General features: G+C 42.6%; 3 protein-coding genes and 2 non-coding genes across 13 annotated transcripts in view; 3 read left to right on the top strand and 2 right to left on the bottom strand.

The window, feature by feature from the left end:
• Positions 1-1,487, bottom strand: part of NDUFS1 (NADH:ubiquinone oxidoreductase core subunit S1) — a 30,087-nt gene extending 28,600 nt beyond the window's left edge. For 2 of the 6 annotated variants that reach the window (XM_025892746.2, XM_073879595.1), the window contains exon 1: positions 1,262-1,460. The gene's annotated coding sequence lies outside the window, so the exon portion shown is untranslated. Of the gene's footprint in view, positions 1-1,184; positions 1,208-1,261 lie in introns of those variants that run through there. The other 4 variants (XM_025892736.2, XM_073879598.1, XM_073879599.1 and 1 more) reach the window with 4 other exon arrangements.
• A 113-nt stretch (positions 1,488-1,600) lies between these two features.
• EEF1B2 (eukaryotic translation elongation factor 1 beta 2) lies at positions 1,601-4,602 on the top strand. Its single transcript, XM_025892735.2, has 7 exons — positions 1,601-1,718; positions 1,944-2,093; positions 2,518-2,640; positions 3,287-3,413; positions 3,685-3,751; positions 4,168-4,293; positions 4,403-4,602. The coding sequence occupies exons 2-7, from the start codon at positions 2,014-2,016 to the stop codon at positions 4,555-4,557; spliced, it is 678 nt and encodes a 225-aa protein (XP_025748520.1). The 5' UTR covers positions 1,601-1,718; positions 1,944-2,013; the 3' UTR covers positions 4,558-4,602.
• Positions 3,529-3,607, top strand: LOC112808010 (small nucleolar RNA SNORD51). The gene has a single exon (XR_003204229.1). It is a non-coding gene; the product is annotated as a small nucleolar RNA SNORD51 (small nucleolar RNA).
• On the top strand, positions 3,901-4,034 carry LOC112808013 (small nucleolar RNA SNORA41). The gene has a single exon (XR_003204230.1). It is a non-coding gene; the product is annotated as a small nucleolar RNA SNORA41 (small nucleolar RNA).
• Positions 4,603-9,210: 4,608 nt separating the features above from the next.
• The window catches only part of CMKLR2 (chemerin chemokine-like receptor 2), a 30,429-nt gene continuing 18,764 nt past the window's right edge, over positions 9,211-20,875 (bottom strand). For all 4 annotated transcript variants that reach the window (XM_073879576.1, XM_073879583.1, XM_073879578.1 and 1 more), the window contains exon 3: positions 9,211-13,544. In XM_073879576.1, the coding sequence (XP_073735677.1) occupies positions 12,449-13,544 (1,096 nt within the window). In that variant the 3' untranslated portion in view covers positions 9,211-12,448. The remainder of the gene's footprint in view (positions 13,545-20,875) is intronic.

Raw genomic sequence — 20,875 nt, 5'->3', positions numbered from 1 at the left:
CAAAACTTTAAAATGTACTTTACACGTATTTATCTACCACACAGGAATGGAAATAGTCATCTCTAAATGGGAAAATGTTAATGACCAGAGTGGACACTTTTTAGTATAAGAACAGTACTATTCCACATTCCCCACCGTATATCCTGCATCCATGCACTTCTCTCCTTCCAAGGTACCACTCTACTGTAGACCAGCATCATCTTGCCTGGACCATTACAACAGCCCCCCCAGCAGGTCTCCTAGCTTCCACACTGTCCCTACAGCCCCTCCCCTCTCCCCCACAGGCTGTGGCCTCAGACTGAAATGCTCTTCCTTTAGATCTTTCTGGCTTCTTGTCCTTCAGATCGGGGCTTAACACATTCCTCAGGGAGGCTTTCCTTGATCAGCCTACCTTAAATTTCCTAACTACTCCCCAGTCAAATCACCCATTTTATTCTTCTTCATGGACTCATCTTTAGTTTATAATAGACATTCAACACTATTTGCGAAATGAATTCTATCTCAAATTTCTGGCCGAAACTTCCACTTCCCTGGAATTAAAAAGTGCAGGTGCTCTGACAGCCTTTTAACACCCTGCTCAACAATGCACCTGCAATTCGGTGTAAAAAAGAACATTCCCTAAGGAAACAACCTGGATGTTTATTCATCAGAAACAGTTCACGATACATTTTCAATGCCCTCAAATCGTTCTGGAGCAGAGTTGTGTCTGATCCACGGTCTTAAACGGTACATGCATTAGATCTCAACATAGCTAAACAACGTAGCCATGTCGTTCGCAGTGCGACCTTGGGCAAATTTTTAAGTATCATTTTCTTCAGTTTTCCCACCAGGGAAAGGAATAAGAAATATTGTCCAATGCACTCAACGGACAAAAACAAAACAACAACAACAAAAAAAACCCCAGAGGTGTGGATGGTTGCTAAGGCAACAGCGGCCGGTGTACTACACCAAGTACATGTTAATTTGGGGGGGAGGACGCTCAGTCTTTAGGCCTAAGTCACTTGACATACATCCTCTCCCAGGGAACAAAACGGCCTCCTCTCCACAAAGGGGAATGTCCTGCATTTCCCTTGCAGAATGAAGGTCACCCACAAACCTGCCTCCGGGCCAGCGCTCCCAGAGCCTCCAGGTTCTACACCTGCTTTTCGCTCCAGAGACCGGAGACCACCGCCAACAGCCCTCACCTGCCGGCCCTAGGGGCTTCCGGGGGAGGCGGGGTGGGACGAAGCGCCCAGTCAAGGACAAGAGTAGAATGAGTCACCTGGGCCAGAAGAAACAGTGTCGTCAAGAAATCAACTGCTATGGCAAGGGGAACCTCAGCCTTCTCACGCTATCACGGCTTCACCTTCTCCCTGGAGCCGCCGAAGCCGCTCTGCAGAACTGTCTGTACCGCACCAACCCCCTCAGAGGCCGGATTGCTTATTCAATATGGCGGCCTTGGCTAACCTCGCCCGCCGGGCCTGAAGAACGGGAAGCCAGGAGGGACTAAAACTCCAGATTCGACAATTTCCGCTCAGCTTGAGTTCGGCAATTTCCGAACAGGGGGACAGCCTGGACAGGGGGCGGGGCGGAGGGCGGGCAGCCTGGAGGGGGCGGGGGCGGGGAGACGGTTTGGAACCGCAGTTCCGCCGGAAGTGGGCAGGTGCCTGAGGCCGAGCGTCTTCGGTCATCTCCGGCGCTTCGAGGGGCGGTTCCTGTAGTGTTCCGGAGCCGCGGAGGTACTAAGTTAAGAAATACCCCTTTTATTAATTTATTTCTAAACACATAGAGGCCCGCAGATAATTTGTGGGGCGTTCAATTCAGAGCCCCCGAGTTTTTCGTGGAGTAATGAGGGTATTAACGTACTTTGACCTTTAACTTTCGACCCTGTGCGGCCGAGGGAAACGCCTCCGTCTCTATATAAGGCATTTTCCGGCCTTTTGCGGCCCCTTTTTTTTCTTTAGCGCTAGGCGCCGACTACCTCCGCTCCTCTTTTCCTTCGCTGCCGCCCGCTTCGTGGGATCAGCCGACGCCATGGGTTTTGGAGACCTGAAAAGCCCCGCCGGTCTCCAGGTGCTCAACGACTACCTAGCGGACAAGAGCTACATCGAGGGGTGAGGACGGGCCCGGGCTTGGGGCCGGGCCACGTGGCGCGGCCTCTGCCGCCGCCGCTGGGGGAAAGGTAGCGGGGCTGCGAGGGGCGAAGGGTTAAACATGTGCTTTCTTTCCACTGACTTGATTCAGCCAGGGTTTTCCCCTTGTTCACTCAGTTTGTGGAAGTAAGCTTGTAGGTCTCCCGTTAGAGATTGCAAGCTTTGAGGGCCACGAAGTGGCCGGGATTCTCAGGGTAGGGCGGAAAACCAAACGCATGGACCCCGATCTTGAGTTTATTTTAAAAAATAAATACAGCAGCTTAGGTTGCCCAGTAGCAAATGGGCCAGTTCACAGTAGTTTGACGGATGTGCCGTTTGTCATTTATTTGCTGATATTTGTAGATTTTTTTCTTAAAGGCGTGTGTAATTTTTGTATCCTTGGCAGGTATGTGCCGTCACAAGCAGACGTGGCAGTATTTGAAGCAGTCTCCGGCCCCCCACCTGCCGACTTGTATCATGCCCTCCGTTGGTATAATCACATCAAGTCTTATGAAAAGGAGAAGGCCAGGTAAAATTACCTTTGTATTTATCTGAAGAACAGAACGCTTTCTAAGCTTAAATTCAGGATTTTCACATGACAAAATTGGAGCCAGGCTACTTCAGTTTTGTTTGGGATATTGTAAGCTAAATTATCTTTGTGACTTTAGAAGGCCAAGAGACTGAAGTCCTCCGTTTTTTCACAGAACAGGTAGAACATGGACAGCAGCAGTTCAACTTTTCCCCACAATGCCCTGACAATGTGCCTCCACCCTGACCCGGGGGGCCCACCTCTGGGGTGAGAGGGTGGCTCATTCATTCAGTCCTTGGCCATTCTTCTGAAACTGCCAACAAGGGTGGAAGTTTGGGGAAGTGGACTCCAGTTCACTAAGAATGGAACTGAGCATACTTAATGAAATCTCAAACAGAAATATTCATACTGAAAGAGTAAATCATAGTGAGTATTGAATATAATGTCTCAACATGCTACTAATGTTTGTTGGGTGAGGAGTTAAACATACAAAAGTATTTACATAAGTATTTACTGTTTAAGGGTAAATTCTTAATACAAAAGTGATCTCTTGGTAAATTGTGATGGAAACAAGTTCTCATGTGCTGTCTGCAAAAGAACATACCGACCTAGTGGTGGTGGAACTTAAGTTTTTTTTTTTTTCAAGCCTTCCAGGAGTGAAGAAAGCTTTGGGCAAGTATGGCCCTGCTAATGTGGAAGACACCACAGGAAGTGGAGCTACAGATAGTAAAGATGATGATGACATTGATCTCTTTGGATCTGATGATGAGGAGGTATGGCATAAATTAATACATAAATCAGTGAGCTTAATCATAGGCTTTGTGGTGAAATTGCCTGGATTTGAATTCCGGTTTCACCACTTTATTACCTGACTTTTAAAAATTCTCATTGGTTACATGATGAATAAAATCAAATCACCATCTTTCGGCTGAGCTTGTGATGGATTTGCTTTTTTCTGAAAAAACTGGTCTGTTGTGATGGTTCCACTAGCATTAAGCTGAGGAACAACCAGCTTTGTGAAACATACTTAATTTTTCTCTATAGGAAAGTGAAGAAGCGAAGAGGCTAAGAGAGGAACGCCTTGCACAGTATGAGTCAAAGAAAGCCAAAAGTAGGTCATTTTATAATTTGTGCTGATTTAACTTCATTTCATGGTAATGTGAGTAATCTTTTCTGAAGCTTGATTTCCAAAGTAATTGCCTCTGCATTTGTTAACTAGGTCAGTATTTAAAAACCTGTATAGGTGGTTCTTCATAAAACTTCCACAGCTACTGGTCTGCAGCTGTTCTTATGGTAGCAGTTGTGGCATTCCTCTGTGGGAAAGAAACTGTTAACACAATTAAATACCTCTTTCTTAGCACAACAGAAAGCGGCCATGTGCGTAACAAACATAAGATGTATTCTGTAGTTTTGTTTGGCTGAGGAGATGATCCATTAGGAAACAGATTAAGATTTTAAAGGTGTCCTCAACTAAAATGAAAAAACATAACTGAGTGTCTGAATAATGCTGGTTGTACCTTTTTTTAGAACCTGCACTTGTTGCCAAGTCTTCCATATTACTAGATGTGAAACCTTGGGACGATGAGACAGATATGGCAAAACTAGAGGAGTGCGTCCGAAGCATTCAGGCAGATGGCTTGGTCTGGGGCTCTTGTGAGTTCAATCTTTGCTTTTAGGAAGTGGCATCTGGAAGTTGCACATTTACAATGTTTGTCAATCAACAGGACTTTGCTAACTAAGATTTTTTTAATGTTCTTTCCAGCTAAACTAGTTCCAGTGGGATATGGAATTAAAAAACTTCAAATACAGTGTGTAGTGGAAGATGATAAAGTTGGAACAGATATGCTGGAGGAGCGGATTACTGCTTTTGAGGACTATGTGCAGTCCATGGATGTGGCTGCTTTTAATAAGATCTAAAATCTACATCATAGATCGTTACCCTTAAATAAAAGCTTAAAAGACCGCTGCTGGCTCTTGACTCTTATGTAGGGTGGTTTCCATTTTGAGGGAAGAAATTGAATGGGCATATAATTCATAAAAATAAATTTGGGTCAGCATTGTTAGATATTTAGCCCAAAAAGGAGGAAAATATTTATCATAAATACTATGAATACAGGTAGGTGTTGAGTAGATTTTATAAACAAATTAATAGAAATGGACTCAGTCGTAGTATAGTTTCTGTACCCAATGCACAAGGATGCTGCTCTTAATACCACAGTGTTGCAAGTTTCATATTTGCTTTGTTTTCAAAAGAAATCAGGTAAGCTTCACTTGGGGAAATTTTGGATTAAGAGTTTCAACTAGATTTTTAGCCCTGTAGATTATAATGGTTCAAACCTTGGGCTTTTTGCAGGGAGTTTTAATGTAATACTGGTTTTCCGCAGTGGAAATGTTGGAAGTACCTTGATGAGAAGTGGATCAATACATACAAAGTGCTTAAGATGATAACTGGGCACAGTGTATGTCCTTTGTTTGCTGGAATAGTTAATGAAATATTTGGAAAAAGTTAAATGTCGAGATGGATCAATGACTTACATGACTGATGAAGTAATTTGTTGTTACATAGGATCTTCCATGTAACAACATGGAAGTAACCATGTTACTTCCCAACCCTCTAGTTGGGGGTTACTCCAGACTGAAAAATCACACAATTAAAAATCCCACTTGAAAGCAATATGATACAGGATGGGGTGTGCAACTTCACTAAAGGACACCTAACCCAGAGGAGGGAAGTTAGGTCCAAGGAGGGATTCCCAAAATTTCCAAATTACAAATTTGTCAAGGCAAATACTGCAAATTGAAGATCATGCCTCATTTACTGTTAAGGGAGAACTTGTTTAAGATTTTGTATTTGAGAGCCAGAGCACAAGCAGGGGGGAGGGGTAGAGGGAGAAGCCGACTCCCTGCTGACCCACGAGGGATTCAATCCCAGGACACTGAGATGACCTGAACAGAAGGCAGATGCTTAACCAGCTCAGGCCCCCTGATGGAGAGCTTGATTTGTGCTTTGGGGAATGTGATTTTGAGTAGCACTGTGTCACGGGAAGGAGGTTATACAGGTAACTGATTCCCAGGCTGTGGTTCATAAACCTGGCTTTGGTGTGGAGGTGGGGACTGAGTGGGACATTTTTTTGGATTTGGATAGCAACCTATTGGGGTGAAGGGACTTCAACAATGAGGTAGTGCAGGGTGCCTGGGTGGCTCAATCGGTTGAGCGTCTGCCTTCAGCTCAGGTCATGGTCCTGGAGTCCCAGAATTGAGCCCCACATTGGGCTCCCTGCTCAGTGGGCAGTCTGCTTCTCCCTCTGCCCCTCCCTACTGCTTACGTTCGCTTTTCTCAAAGTTTTAAAAATCTTAAAAAAAAATGAGGTAGTGCTGTAGCTAAGTAGGTGAAGGCAGCTTTTGGTTCTTAAAGGTCTTGAACTCACGACCTTGAGATCAAGACCTGAGCTAAAATCAAGAGTTGGAGCTTAACCGACTGAGCCACTCCGGCACCCCAGGAATTACTGACTTCTAAAAGTCTTATTTTGTGTTCTCTAATCTGTAGACCAAAAAAGAATAAATGGTTTGTTTGAGGTCAGAATTTTCCTAGCCAAACCAGACAGTTCTATTCTTTTCCTCTCAATCTGATTTTCTTTATATGGGAGACTGCCTTAAATGTGGGAAATTATTAAATTTGAGAGGTAATTTATTTAATTGGTACGAGTATGTACCAATGACTACGATCATCTTCACCAAGTATTTCCAACGTCATGAGAAATTTTCTGGTTGTCAGTGTCATGAGAGCCAGCAGAGGGCAGCACTTAATTTTCTGTAGAACCGGAGCCTGGGGATTCTGGAAATGTTGCCATGGAAAGATCGAGATGTAGCAACTAGTGAATAGTAGCCCCAGATCACTCACAATCATCGACATGTTAAAGGGATTGAGCACCAAATAGCTGGAAGAAGAAGTATTAACAAAAATGATAAAAACTATTGATTAAAAATGTGGTTAAAAGTAAAAAGAATTAAAAAATTTAGAATGGTTATTTCAAACCACAGCTGTCTTGTAAATCTTAAAATGATAAATGAAGCACATGACTTTAAAAATCTTGACTCTAGGGGTGCCTGGGTGGCTCAGTCGTTAAGCGTCTGCCTTGGGCTCAGGTCATGGTCCCAGGGTCCTGGGATCGAGCCCTGTATTGGGCTCCCTGCTCGGCAGGAAGCCTGCTTCTCCCTCTCCCACTCCCACTGCTTGTGTTCCTTCTCTCATTGTGTCTCTATCAAATAAATAAAAAAATCTTAAAAAAAAAAAATCCTGACTCCACAGCCTCACATAAATATATTTAGTGGTATCTTTTAATTTTGTATTTAAAAAAATAGATAATACAGTAACATAGTTCAAAACAAGAAGTTATACAATGAAGTCTCTGTGTGTGCCCCCCCCCACTGCCCCCTCTCCCAGGCCTCCCATTTAGCTCCATAAAAGCAACCAATGTCAACAGGTTCTTAGCTCTTTCCAGAACTAGTGTGAGCATATGCATGAAGTAATTGTAGCATACAATGCAAACTGTTCTGCACCTTTTACTTTGTCCATAAAAATAGACTTGGATGTCTTGGAAATTATATCTTGAATATTCCGTGTCAGTACTTCTAAAGCTTTCTCATTTTCTAACAGTTACATAATCCATTGTCTCATATCTTATTTAACCAGTCTATTGGAGTTTTAGATTGCTTCAGCTTTCTGCTGTTACAAGCAATGCTCACATTTGCATGTGAGCCTGTGTACTGAATAACCTGTTTTTGAACCAATGGGTTCAGAAGGCATAGGTGGACATAGAGAAAGAGAGATTTTTTAGTTTGTTTCTGGCTTTGGAGTATTAACAAAAGATAAAAGAGGCCAGCTTTTTTTTGTATGCCCATAAATGATTACAGTAACTCAGACCATACTTATTTTTCATATTTGGCATCCCTCACACAGGCTGATAACAGTGTGGGACTTAAAAATGATTCAGTGTCACCATGTTAGAAGCTATAAAAATACAAAAGAAGAGTTAAGAAAATTACAATAGGGAGGTGGCTTGAACACACATAAAATTGTTAAAAATTAGTCATTTTGTGATTAAGCAAGTAATCCAAAAGTTCAGAGGGTCAGGGAAGGCTAGAATCGAAAAATTTTTTGGAGAAGTTGGGACTTGAGCTGGGTGGACCTTGATCAGTAATTTGTTAAAAAAAAAAAAAAAAAAAAAAAGGAAAGAGAGTATTCCAGGAGGGGATAAAACACAGGAATAGAATAGACAATGTAACACTTACAAGGCAATTAGATCAACTTGGCTGGATTTTGCAGTGTCTGTTTGGGATTAGATAGGGTGGGGTCAGGTGGCACATCCAGGCTGGCTCCTTCTGTGAAAGCAGTGTGTGTATGGGGGGCTGGCGGGGAGAGCCTTGAAGTTTTCTGAGCCAGAAAATGACAAAGGCAGACAGCTCTGACCTGGAGGTGGTATGGATGGAAGCAAGTGAATAAAAGGATTGTCACAGTCCTAACATGAATGGAAATGGCTAAATTATGGCGTATATACTCAAGGAAATACTTTATAAACAATATAATTAAAAAGTAACAGACTAGAGCAACACTGAAAAATGCTGGAGTTTTTTTCCCTATTATGAAAAGATAAGCTTATGGACAAAGACAAATAAAAAAGTTGCATTCATGTTTTGGGATCTGTATGTATTCCCCCCAACCCCGAACAAATCCAATTTGGCAATGGCAATTATTGTCCTTAGATTAAAAAACTAAAAAAATACAAAAATACATGCCTCATACACATTGTCCATTTTGGACCCCATTATAAGCTATGAGATAAGCAAAACAGACATTTTTATCACCATTTAGATGAGGAAACAACTCTGAAAGATGACTTGCCCGATTATTCACTTAGTGAGAGACAACTGAAACTGGGGTCCTTGGCCAGGTAATGTGTTGGCAATAGAATAAAGAAAGTTCTTCATCCCTGCTTTTAGACAATTTAATCCTATTTCATTGGTGTAACCCTTGCTTCATATCCTCAATTAGGGAGAGTGAGAAGATAAAGTCACATAAGGGTAAATTTAAAATGGAACCGAGACTGATAAACACATTTTGTCATTACACGCTCTGTATGGATGGTAATAGATGCATTCAAGAAATGACCCAAATGAGCATCTGTTGTTTGCAATGCCATTGGCCTGCATAGCTTTCAGTAAAGTAAAAATCAAAGGAAAATGTTCATGGGCTTCTTAAATTCATTCCCCCAAAGAACTGCCCATATGTAAGAATATTGAGGAACTATGGATTACTATTCAAGCTGGACACCAACTTGTGAATCTTCTATCCTCACTCTGTCCCTAGAAAATGGGACCCTTTTTTTTTTTTTACTATTTTTTCTGATCATAGCCTGTTTTCCTCTGTACGTTTGCCCCTACTGTGTCACCTACCTGAAAAGGCTCTTTTCTCATCTGCACTTGTTAAAATTGGAGTCATTCTTCAAGATGCACTCCAAATACATCTTTCAACTTTTATTCTGCTTCTTGCCCTTTACCACCTCTAGGCACATAGTCTTTTATACGTACTTACAAACTATCTTGTTTTAAAGTTCTCTGTGTAGCTCCCTTATTCTTCCTATGAAATGTTTATATTCATCCAAGAGGAAAGGATCTAACATTTACTAAGCAGTTACTAGGTCGGAAGATGCCAAGAATTCACTGATTAATACCAGCTAAGTTTGATCGAGTTATTTATAGGTCTAAGTACCCCTCTAAGTGCTTTACCTGCATCACTTCATTTAATTTCAACAACAGCCCTGTAGCTCATACTACTATTGTTATCCCCATTTTGCAGATGGGAGAAACAGGTCTAGAAATTTGAATTAATTTAGCCAAGGACACAGACACAGCATGTGTTCGCGCCTTAGTTCAAATCCAGATATCCTGCCTCTGGAGGCCCTGGGACTTGCCCTCTTCAAAGAGATGCTTTCCATTAAAGAGGCAGGTCTGTCTCCTGGTGTCTATGCCCCTGTCCCTGAGAGCCTGGGATTCTTTACTCTTCTGCCAACTCTGGGCACTGAGCTCCCTCACTTCCTTCCCTAATTGCTCCAGCGCTTGTCCTCTCCTCCAGCCTCTGTCCTTTTAGTCATTCATCCTGCTTTTAACCAGGAGACCCCTGGAAAGCCCCACTAACCAAATTCCAACTGTTAGGGGAGGAGGCTTGGAGTCCCCAGGCCCAGGGCCAGGGCTATTCTTCAGATCTTCTCTCGAACTGAGAATAAAACATTAAGTACTTGTACTGGCTGCTACTTTCCACTAGCAGATTTCTGTTACATCCCCACTATCAGCTATTTTAAAAGCCACTAAAACTAGAGTCTTTAGCCCAGGATCTAAGGACTCTCTGATATTTTATTTAAAAGCATGTTTCTAGGGAGGGGTACCTGGCAGTCACATGCGACTTGAGTCTTGATCTTGGGATTGTGAGTTTAAGCTCCACATTTGGGCAGAGACTGATTAAAAAAAAAAAAGCATGTTTCTAGGGAAAGTACCCATAACCTTCCTTAGGTTCTCAAATGAATTCAGAGTTCCTTTAAGACCTTTGTAGACCTTGGGGCACCTGGGTGGCTCAGTCATTAAGTATCTGCCTTCAGCTCAGGTCATGATCCCAGGGTCCTGGGATGGAGCCCCACTTCGGGCTCCCTGCTCAGCAGGGAGCCTGCTTCTCCCTCTCCCTCTGCCTGCCACTCCCCCTGCTTGTGCTCTCTCTCCCTTGCTCCCTCTCTGTCAAATAAATTAATAAAATCTTTAAAAAAAAGACCTTTATAGACCTTCCTTAAAGCATTTTTTTCGAAGTTTCTCTCCTCATATCAAACACTGAAACATATTGAAAGTCCATATTAAATATGTTTTTATATAACTGAAATATTTCATTTGACTCATTGACATAAAGGTGTATTTTATAGACATGTGATTAAGTATTTATTAATTTTGACTTTTCAAGTTTCCTTTTTTATATTCTAGAGCCAATAACATTTTTTTAAAGATCTCAAATATTTTCATAGGCCTTTGGTAAGCTCCTGCTTCTTAGGTGGTAACACCATCTGCTCCATTTCCTTCTGCCCTTGGTTGCTTAATCCCCTTCCTGCTCTTCAGCCTTCCTCTTTCTCCCACAGCCTTGAGAATCCCTCCATCTGCTCAAACTAAGGATGAGCCTAAGGAATTCTCTTTGTCTTTGATCCTCCAGCTTTTCTCCTGATCCTGGGAAATCAGGGCCTGTCCCTTGAAGGTGACGGGGAACCCAGAATGGAGTATCTTAAACTCCGGTTGTGGAGGGGACAGACACTCACAATGAGCCTTTCTCTTCTTGCCTTCCCTCCATACTGGGTGGCAGAAATCATGAAATTGGGGGATGACAGAAGTTTGGGATGTGCTGAGCTATGCCACACATTTTTGAGAAATAATTTCCAAAACCAGATCTGATTGTTGCTATGGGCTAATGGGCATTTCCAGAAGCTGAGAGATGAAATAAAAAAGGATATTGATTCAAGAAATAACACAGCCCCCCTCCCAACTTTCAAAATAAAATAAAGAAATTACAAAAAATTAAATGCTTTTTAAAATTGAAGAGGTTACTAACTTAAAGGTATTACTTTATTGGTCTTGTACTGGTGTCTATAGAGTTATGGGAATAGAAGGTAGAAATATATCAATGTCATACATGCTTTCTTTTTCTGAAATCATTCTGAGATTAGGCTGGCCTATCTACCATCTAGATGTCAGTGTTTTATGTTTACAGCAATCTTATACATATTTGCACATACCCAGAATTTTCCAAGAATATTAATATTTATAGTGATTTCATGAGGGATTAAAGATAGGAGCATATCCACACTGGCAGGTGGAGTTTATGTTGCCTCCCCTTGAACCTGAGCTGGTCCAGGACCACTTTGACCAAGAGAGTACAGTGGATGTGATACTGTGTCAGGGGTGGGCATAGGCTTAAAGAGGACTAGAAATGTCCACTTTGGTCTCTTTGAGCCCTACACGGCCATATAAGAAGTCTGGCCACCCTGAGCTACCATACTGGATGAGCTGTATGAAGAAAAAAAAAAAAGATGAAGAGAAGGGACAGTAGGGCAGAGGAGACAAGCTGTTCCAAAATTCTACCATTTGGGTCATCCCAGTCCAGCTGATGCTCCAGACCTCGTGAAGCGGAGAGATGAACATCCCTTCTGGGCCTTGTTTGAGTTTCTGACTCAGAACTGTGAGACATTATAATAATAAATTGTCATTTCAAGCAACTAGATTCTGGGACACTTCACTAAGCATGAATAGTTCATAATGTTTTAAACTACTATAACCAACTATGACTTTAATTTATAAATGTACATGCATAGATTTCATGAAATAAAGAAATGAAGTACATGTTGCATTTGAGAAATATGTCTAATAGGTTACTGGTGCAAAATTAAAGTGAGCTTAAGCACATATGTTAACATTTTTGAAATGAATTGATCATCTATTTAATATTAAGATTTAGGACTTCAAAGTCATTAGGACTTAAAAAATAATAGCTGATACTGCATCCACAGTGGTGACTAATCCACAACGGTATAATTAGCAAGAATGACAGATAATTTAATTTGCAGGGAGAAAAAATGAAGATCTTTCCTACGTTTTATACCCACACAAAAATGTAATGCCACTAAACTGATTGACAGAAAGAGATGGTTATTACCATACCTTGGAACCAAATAATCTGAAAGCATTTATCAGGGCCCCCCCGCAAAAGCCTTCTACTGATAACTCACTGAGCTGTTTCCAGAAGACATGGGTTCTTGGTCTCAGAGTTCCTGAGCTGTTCGCTCACTGTGCCAGAACAGCTGACCTCCCACAGTGTGTGCTTTAGGATCTCAGCAATTGAGGCCCGAAAGCGAGTTTGGAACTTCTTACTAATTAGGACGTAAAGGATGGGGTTCAAGCAACTATTGAGGAATGCCAAGCCAGTGGAGAGGGGGATGCCGGCCTGAAGCACCTGGTGGAAATAGCTACTGTGGTGGATTGTGAGCTCCCAAATGCTAAACAGGTGATAAGGAGTCCAGCAAATCAAAAAGGCCATGACCACAGCCAGGATGGTCCAGAAATGCTTACTGGAGACCAGGATGCTGCGCTTCTTCACCTTGAAGATGAGACACAAGTAGCAAATGCTCATTGCTAGCAAGGGGAAGAGGTACCCGACAATAAATTTCACCCAGGTCAGAACATGGTGCCTCATCAAAGTAAGGTCAGGATCATGCTCATGGAAATTGTTATAGCAAAGAGTTTGGTTATTGAACTCCAGAGTGTCCCGGAAGTAGAGGGCAGGACCACCCATTAGAGCAGCCACAAACCAAACGGATATAATAACAATCAGGGAGTTCCTTAGGGTTCGGTGCCGATGAGATACGACAGGATGGATCAAGTGGATATAGCGGTCCAGGCTGATCACCGTCAGGAAGAAAACACTAGCAAACATGTTCAACTGGGCAATGAAGGAATTGGCCTTGCACAACCAGATGCCAAAGGGCCAGTGGAAATTCATGGCCACATAGGAGATGTACAGAGGTAGGAAGAGAAGAAAAATAAAATCTGCAATAGCCAGATTGAGGAACCAGAGAGTGGTGACTGTCTTCTTCCACTTGAACCCCGTGAACCAAATGACAGTGGCATTTCCTGGAATGCCCAGAATAAATGCTAAACAGTATAACACCAGGGAGACCCAATGAACAACTCCCAGTTGGACTTTCTCCTTCAAATCAGACTCTGAGGAGTAATATTCCAGGTTATAGGAGTAGTTCTCGAATTCTTCAAATAATGTTTCCTCTAGATCTTCCATGACCTTGTCAAGTGGAGAATGAGGATATCTGTAGAAGCAAATTTGAAAAGAAAGAGAACAATTTTTAAAACAGGAAATGTTCAGTGAACAAGGAACATTAGGATAAAAATGTTTCATCTGATGAACTGGATAGAAATAGTACAATTTTTGGTAAGGTCTGTGATTATATTCTAGACATCCAAATCTTGGGGTACCTCGGTTTTGCTCTGATTACTCTCAAAGCCGTGATAGCTCATTTTTGCATAGTATTCAGTAAGTGCTAAATTAAAATGATTGACTCTACAGGTGCAAATCCTCTATCCATAAGGCTTATAGGCCTGACTAGAGAGAATTTAACATTCAACAGGCATTTATTAGGTTCTGACTCTGCATTATTATTTTATGGAAGATACAAAAGAAAACAGAGGAATACTTACGTGGTGATGACTTCAAAGCCCTTAGTTATACCCTGACTTTCTAAGCTCAGACAGAGAGTTCCAACTGCTTCATCAATCCACAAATCCAGATGTCACAGGCAAGACCTGGAGATTTTGACACACTATTTTGCACCCATGGATGTTTTGAATCTATGTTTATGAATGCAAACATGTTCATAAGAATTATATCAGTGTGGAAGACTTTTTAACCAAAAGGTATCTTTTGGAATAAAGTTGACTATGACCATTTAATTTCTATACCAATTTCCTATAGAGTGCCCTAAATTGTACTGAAATTTTTATTTTATTGAAATTCCTTTGTTTTGAATTAATTTGGATTATCTTATACATTTACAACAAAAATGTGATTTGTTCAGTTTTATTTTATTTTTGCCCATATCAAAATTTATCTATTATAAATTCACCCAAAGTTAAGTTTTCTTTTGTGATCTTTTTTTTTCCTTCCTGTCAAGACCAGTTTTTCTGGGTCAAGAAGAGGTAAAAATCATTTTTACAATCAAAACAAAGTTTACTGGGTACAATTTTAACTACATCAATTTTATTTTGTGTTATTTCTGTTTGTTAGTATTCAAAATCAAGAAGAAAGAAAATTAATAGTTGTATTCATTTCATGGAGCTACAGTAATTAATGGGGTAAACATATAAGATATGGGATTATAGAGGTGCCTGGGTGGCTCAGTCAGTTAAGTGTCTGCCTTCAGCTCAGGTCATGATCCCAGGGTGCTGGGATCAAGTCCTGCATCGGGCTCCCGGCTCAGCAGGGAGTCTGCTTCTCCCTCTCCCTCTGCCCCTCCCCCTGCTCATGTGCTCTCTCTCTCTCTCTCTCAAATAAATAAATAAGATCTTTAAAAGAAAAAACAGTATGGGATTATAGTAGGGTTAGAATGAAGAGGTCAAAGCATGAGTGTTGCTCAGAGATATCTCACATTAAATTCTACTAACACTGAATTCATCATCCTATCTCAAATTGTTTGAGGAGCCTGGCAGGACATAATTAAAAAATAAAAGCCATTCAATAGCCCCCTCCCAATCCCAGGCCCAGCCACCTTCTCTTTGTTTTTCCAATATTCCCCTTAAGTGCCGCCTTTTCCTGGAAACATTTCCTGACATTACCTTCTCCCAGATAATTACAATAATAATCACTATTATTATATAAAAAAAGGTCAATGTTATTGGGAATTGTCTAGGTGCCAGGCATGTATGGTCTGATTTGATCCTCACGAGAATCTTATAAAGTAGGTAAGTAGTACTATTATTCCCATTTATAAGAAAAGATACTGAAGTTTAGGAAGCTTGGTGACTTGCTCAGGATCACACAACCTGTAACTGGAGAATCAGGATCTAGACTCAGACCTATTGGACCCAGAGCCTGAGCTCTTAGTTACCATGATTTTGTATGACACTGTACTCTTATTGTACTCAATGCACTAATAAATTGTCATTGGTTTATCTTCAATTTCTGCCCTACCAAACTCTTAACTCCTTGAGAACAATGCCTGTCATCTCTGATCCTCATGGTGCCTAGTACACGTCTTAACATATCACAGGTGCTTAACATGGGCTAGAGAAATGATTGACTCGGCTACAGATCCTGTTCAGAACCAAATGTACCCGGAGAGTTTGTTTGTTCACCCCTATGTCACCGTCATTGCCAGAATCTCTCTGACCTTGACCCACAACGCCATTCCCAGGATCTTGGCTTTTTTCTTGACACCAAGTCTTGTCCTTCATGTATCCTACTTCACTGAGCAAGAACTGGCTTCCTTCTTGCTGCCCTTTTCTTGCAGGTCTGGGGGTCTTACTCTGCCCACTGCTTCTGGTGGCTGAACCTCCTCAACGTCAAATCTTTTCTAGCCTAGCGTCTAACTCCCTGTCTCCGTTTTCTCCCGTATACTGGGACACCCTTCCTTCCTCGTGCCTATGACCTTTCAGGCTATTAGGAATTCTGAAGCCAAATGCCCCAGGTGGCAGTTTAAATCACCTTACAAAATCCTAAGCAGTAAGTAGAAGGACCTTCATTCTTCAAACACAGAAAGCCAATGGAAGACCCCTAATTGCACTAGAACCATTATCCTCACCAAAAGTCAGAAACCGCCCCCTTCTAATGCCGTTACTGAAATGATCACAGGGCCTGCTGAAGGACACCAACCACCTCTCTTCCCAGTTCTCTTGGGGGGGGGGGGGGGGAGGTACCTTGAGGATGAGTGATCTAGCTCATCTGTTTCAGAATCCCTTCAAACAGAAAACCCTGTATCAGAGAGGTCCCCAATCTTCCAGAAAGCAGATGAGTTGATTAGACACAAGGTCCAGTTAGTTAAAGCTTGGAGAAAGATCTTCCAGAGTTGCTGAATGCTGCCCAGCTGAAACCTTCACAGGAAGTATAATCTAGGAATTCCCCTGTGACTTAGAGCAGATGTTTTTGTGTGGTGGCGATGGTGAGGGATATGGGTAGGATGGGAAAAGACAGAAGTAAGGCAGAATGCAGCAACTGTCCCCCTGAGTCCTTGTACAATCACAGTTAACCCTTAAGGACATATTCTTGTTTAATTATTACAGCTTGTTTATATGTTGCTTTGCAGTTTATAGGCACCTCCGGATCTAATTAGGTTTCCAAATCTCACGCCTACGCACATATCTCATGACTAACTATATGAGTTTCATAGGGCTGATGTGACAAAGTGCTCTAAACTTAAAATTTTTAAATAACAGAAATTTATTGTCTCACAGTCTGGAGGCTAGAAGTCTGAAGTCAGGTGTAGGTGGGGTGGTTTCCTCGTGAGGGATGTCTGTGAGGGACAATCTGTCCCGTGCCTCTTCCCTAGTTTCTGGTGACTTGCTGGCAAACTTTGGCCTTTCTTGGCTTGTGCACGTGTCATCCTAATATCTGCCTTCATCACCTCATGGTGCTCTCCCTGCATGTCTGTCTCCATGTCCAAATTTCGCCCTTCCATAAGGACACGAGTCATACTGGATTACAACCCACCCTCATGTCCTCGTTTTAACTTGATCACCTCTGTAAAAACCCTAATTCCAAATGAGATCACATCGTGAGTTGCTGAGGGTTAAGACTTCAACGGACCTTTTTGGAGGGGCACAATTCAACCCACAGCATTAGCCCAGAGCTGGCAGCCACCATTTCTGAATCATAATCACTCATTCATTTAGCACATATTCAGTAAGTGCCTACATTTCTCAGGCACTATTCTAGTTAATTGTGCTTCTTCACTAAATGAGACAATTATTTCTTCCCTTTTAGATTTTAGATTCCAGCCAGAGAGAGTAAAAAATAAACATAATAGAAAAGCAAATTACATAGTGTGTTAAAGTGTGTTAAAAGCTGGTAAGTGCTGCAGGAAAACTGGGGAGGGGGGAGAATGGAATAAAGGGAAAAGGAGAGGAGGCTCTAATTTTCAGTAAGGTGGTCAGAGAAGGACTCATTGGGAAGGCAGCAACCACAAAGTCCGAGGGAGGTAAGGGAGTTAGTCGTGTGGATATTGCAGGCAAGAGTGGTCTAGGCAGAAGAACAGCCAGTGCCTTATGGCAGAAGTGCCTCTAACGTATTCCAGAAATAGGAAGGATACCAGTGTGACTAGAACAGGGTGAGCAAGGTGAACAAGGGAAGAGTAGAAGAAAAGAAGCAACAAGGATGTGTGGGAGGTCAGATATGTAGACACTTGCAGGCCATTGGAGGACTGTGGTTTTTACTCTAAGGGAAACGGGATGCCCCTGAAGGATCTGAGCCGAGCAGAAAAGTAATCTGTTTCTATCATGGTGCAATCCCTCCTTCTGCTACGCTGAGAACAGACCGCTGTGGGCAGTGGTGGCTGTGGCGGTGGGCAAGCAAATGTACAAGTAGCAAGACCAATTCGAAGATTATTGGAATAATCACGGCCGGAGAGGAGGGTGGCTTGGATCAGGGGGGTAGCAGAAGTGATGAGAAAGGACCGAATTTGGGGTTCCTGGGTGGCTCAGTTGGTTGAGCATCTGACTCTCGATTCTGGCTCAGGTCGTGATCTCAGAGTCGTGGGACTGAGTCCTTCCTTAGTCCGGCTCTGCGCCCAGCGGGGAGTCTTTCCCTCGGCCCCTCCCTCCACTCACATGCATGCTCTCTCTCTACCTCTCTCTCTCAAATAAATAAAGAAATCTTAAAAAAAAAAAAAAAGGACAGACTGAATTCTAATTTATATGTTGAAGACAGAATCAATAGGTTTCTTAGTGGATCAGATGTGAAAGAGAAGAGTAAAAAATGACCCCTAGGCTTTGGGGCCTTGTGTACCAGGGTCTAAGCCCCTCTACTACCCCTTGTTCCCTCTTGTCATTGTCTAGAATATGGATGCAGTGAGGAGCTGTCTTGCACCACATGGATGAGGAAAACATGTGTCTTCGTAAGCTATAAGAAGTGTGGGCCCTCCTGTGACCTCGTGGAGTACAGCTGCCCTGCTTCTCTGGCCTTCCTCCTTCTGGAGGAAGTGAGAACATATTTTCTCTGCTATTCTTTTGGGCTTTTGTTAGAGCAGCAGGACCTGTATCCTAACTCACTTAGCTCCCCTGGGCCTTGCCTTTAAGCACTGTGGTGGAGACCTGGCCATGCCCACGTCCTGTGAAAAGATGCTGCCAGAAACCCTTGAGGAAGCGGCTACTCCTACCAATGGCCATGGCTTCTGGAAGATTCCTGGGAGAAAGGGAGTGGGGGAGCTTCCCTTTGGGGACAACAGAAAGAGAAAGAAGCTGACCTTGTAAGGGGCATCTCTCTACCCCAGCAAGAGTCATTTAAGGAACACCCTTTTCAACCATGGGGACTCGAATATGAGGGAGTGTTTGAAATTGACCATGGTAAGCTGATAAGACTCCTACTTTATAAGGAAATGAGGGGCAGATCTTGAGTTGTGACAATATTAGACCTATACTCTTTTGGCAGAGGTTAAACATCCTCTACCCTCTATTTCAAATTCAAATGTCCCAAGGGCAGGTAACCATAAGAGGTGTGGTAGTTCAGGTTGGGGAGACAATGGGATTTGAGGGAACCGAAGAACAATGGACTCGCCCACAGCGGTCAGCAGCTACTGTACCGTCCTAGCCAAATGTCTCCATGTGTTAAATAAGGGCTTAGTGTTGTCAGAGTTTTTGAAGAATGGCTGGATTTCTTTTTTTTTTTTAAAGATTTTATTCATTTATTCATGAGAGAGACAGAGGGAGAGAGAAGCAGAGGGAGAAGCAGGCTCCCAAGGAGCAGGGAGCCCAATGCGGGACTCGATCCCAGGACCCTGGGATCATGACCTGAGCCGAAGGCAGACGCTTAACCATCTGAGCCACCCAGGCGCCCAGAATGGCTGGATTTCTATGTTACTAATGTGAAAGACTTCCAGCTTCCAAACTACTATTTCAGAACAAAACGGCTGCGGACCGCATTCAGACCATCTACAAATTTGTGACCCCGGGGGTGGGCCAACTCTTGAAAACTTTGTGCTTTTAACAGTGAAGGAGGAGGCTATACCTTAACATGGAAATAGAAACTCTGCACTGGCCTCTGCAAATGACTTGCCCCTTGGTCTCAGGGAGGCGACTGTAGATTTAAGACTACTCAACGCCTCTCCAGAGACCCTCACATTAACTTTCTACCAATTAATACAGCAGACTAGCTGTGAGTTGGGACAAAGGAAGGGGAGAGGGACAAGCAGACTCTGTGCTGAGCATGGACCCCGACATGGGGCTCGATCTCACAATCCATGAGATCATATGACCTGAGCTAAAATCACGAAGTTGGATGCTCAGGTGACTGAGCCACCCCGGTGCCCCTAAAGACGACTTTTTTTATTTATTTAGTTTTTAGAGATGACTTTTTCAACTTTTAAAAATTGATATTCTGCTGTATCATCAATCGGGTTGTGTTTATCTGTGGTGGGATAAGAGAGAAAGGGCAGAAGGAGATACAGAAAGGAAACACGAGAAAATGTGTCCTCAGTTTAATCATGTGGATACAGCACACACGTGCTTCTGTACACATGCACATATGGCTTAAAAAGTGATGGAAGGATTAGAATCAGACGCAGCGGTGAAACTAGAGAAACATCTGGGCAAGAGAAATGAGCCTTGCTGGGCAGTCACCCGAAATGAAGGTGAAAAGCAAGCTAAGTAAGTCTTTAAACCCAGGCCTAAAGGAAACACTGTCTCTTATTTAACAGGTAGCGTCCATCCATGTTGGCCGGCAGTGACTTTCCATTGGGACCTCGTACAGCTTTCTCGATGTGGAAATGCTTCGAAGAGCACAATAATAACAATGCCAGGATGAGACTTTCGGACTTGACTGAAAAGAGGAAAGAGCTACTGTATTTGTCTTAGGCCATATGTGCTGCTGAAAGGCAAATAAATTATTCCGACTGAGATGAAGACTAACAAAGGTATACGTGACCATAACAGCTTTTGAGGGGCCACTTAAATAAGTGCTAGGCTGCGCCGTGTATGAGAACAAACGCAGGCTCCCCCAAGTCGGTTGGAAACGCGTGCAAAACACCCGGCGTGGAGCAGAGATCAGGGGACTGTCCCTGAAGGGTATGGTTTGGTTTCCAAAGAATGTGAAGAGGTTTGTTTACCGCGGGGAATCAGATTCTGGGAGGACCCACGTTATCACATTCCTGGGTGACATTTACCCAGAGACTCAAGTGGCAAATGTCTAGTCCTGGAGCAGAGAACTGTTTTTAAAATTAAATAAATTGGTTTCTGATCTATTCAGATTTAAAAGATCGCAAAGCCTGAACTTTTCTCTGAATAAAGAGATTTCACTGCAAGAGTCCTGGCAGAAAGCGTAGTGATAAATCGTCTGCAAAACCCAGATGATTTTGGAGAAGGACATCTGGTAGAAATGTGTATCATTTTACTTTTAAAGGTGATTTTCAACTTTTCAACTTTTTTTTTTAAAGATTTT

Source organism: Callorhinus ursinus, unplaced genomic scaffold, assembly GCF_003265705.2.
Source record: "Callorhinus ursinus isolate GAN/ISIS: 27379988/994484 unplaced genomic scaffold, GSC_fseal_2.0 scaffold2, whole genome shotgun sequence".
Taxonomy (NCBI): Eukaryota; Metazoa; Chordata; class Mammalia; order Carnivora; family Otariidae; genus Callorhinus; species Callorhinus ursinus.
The sequence above is the reverse complement of the archived record's forward strand: the minus strand, read 5'-3'. Positions and strand labels throughout refer to the sequence as shown.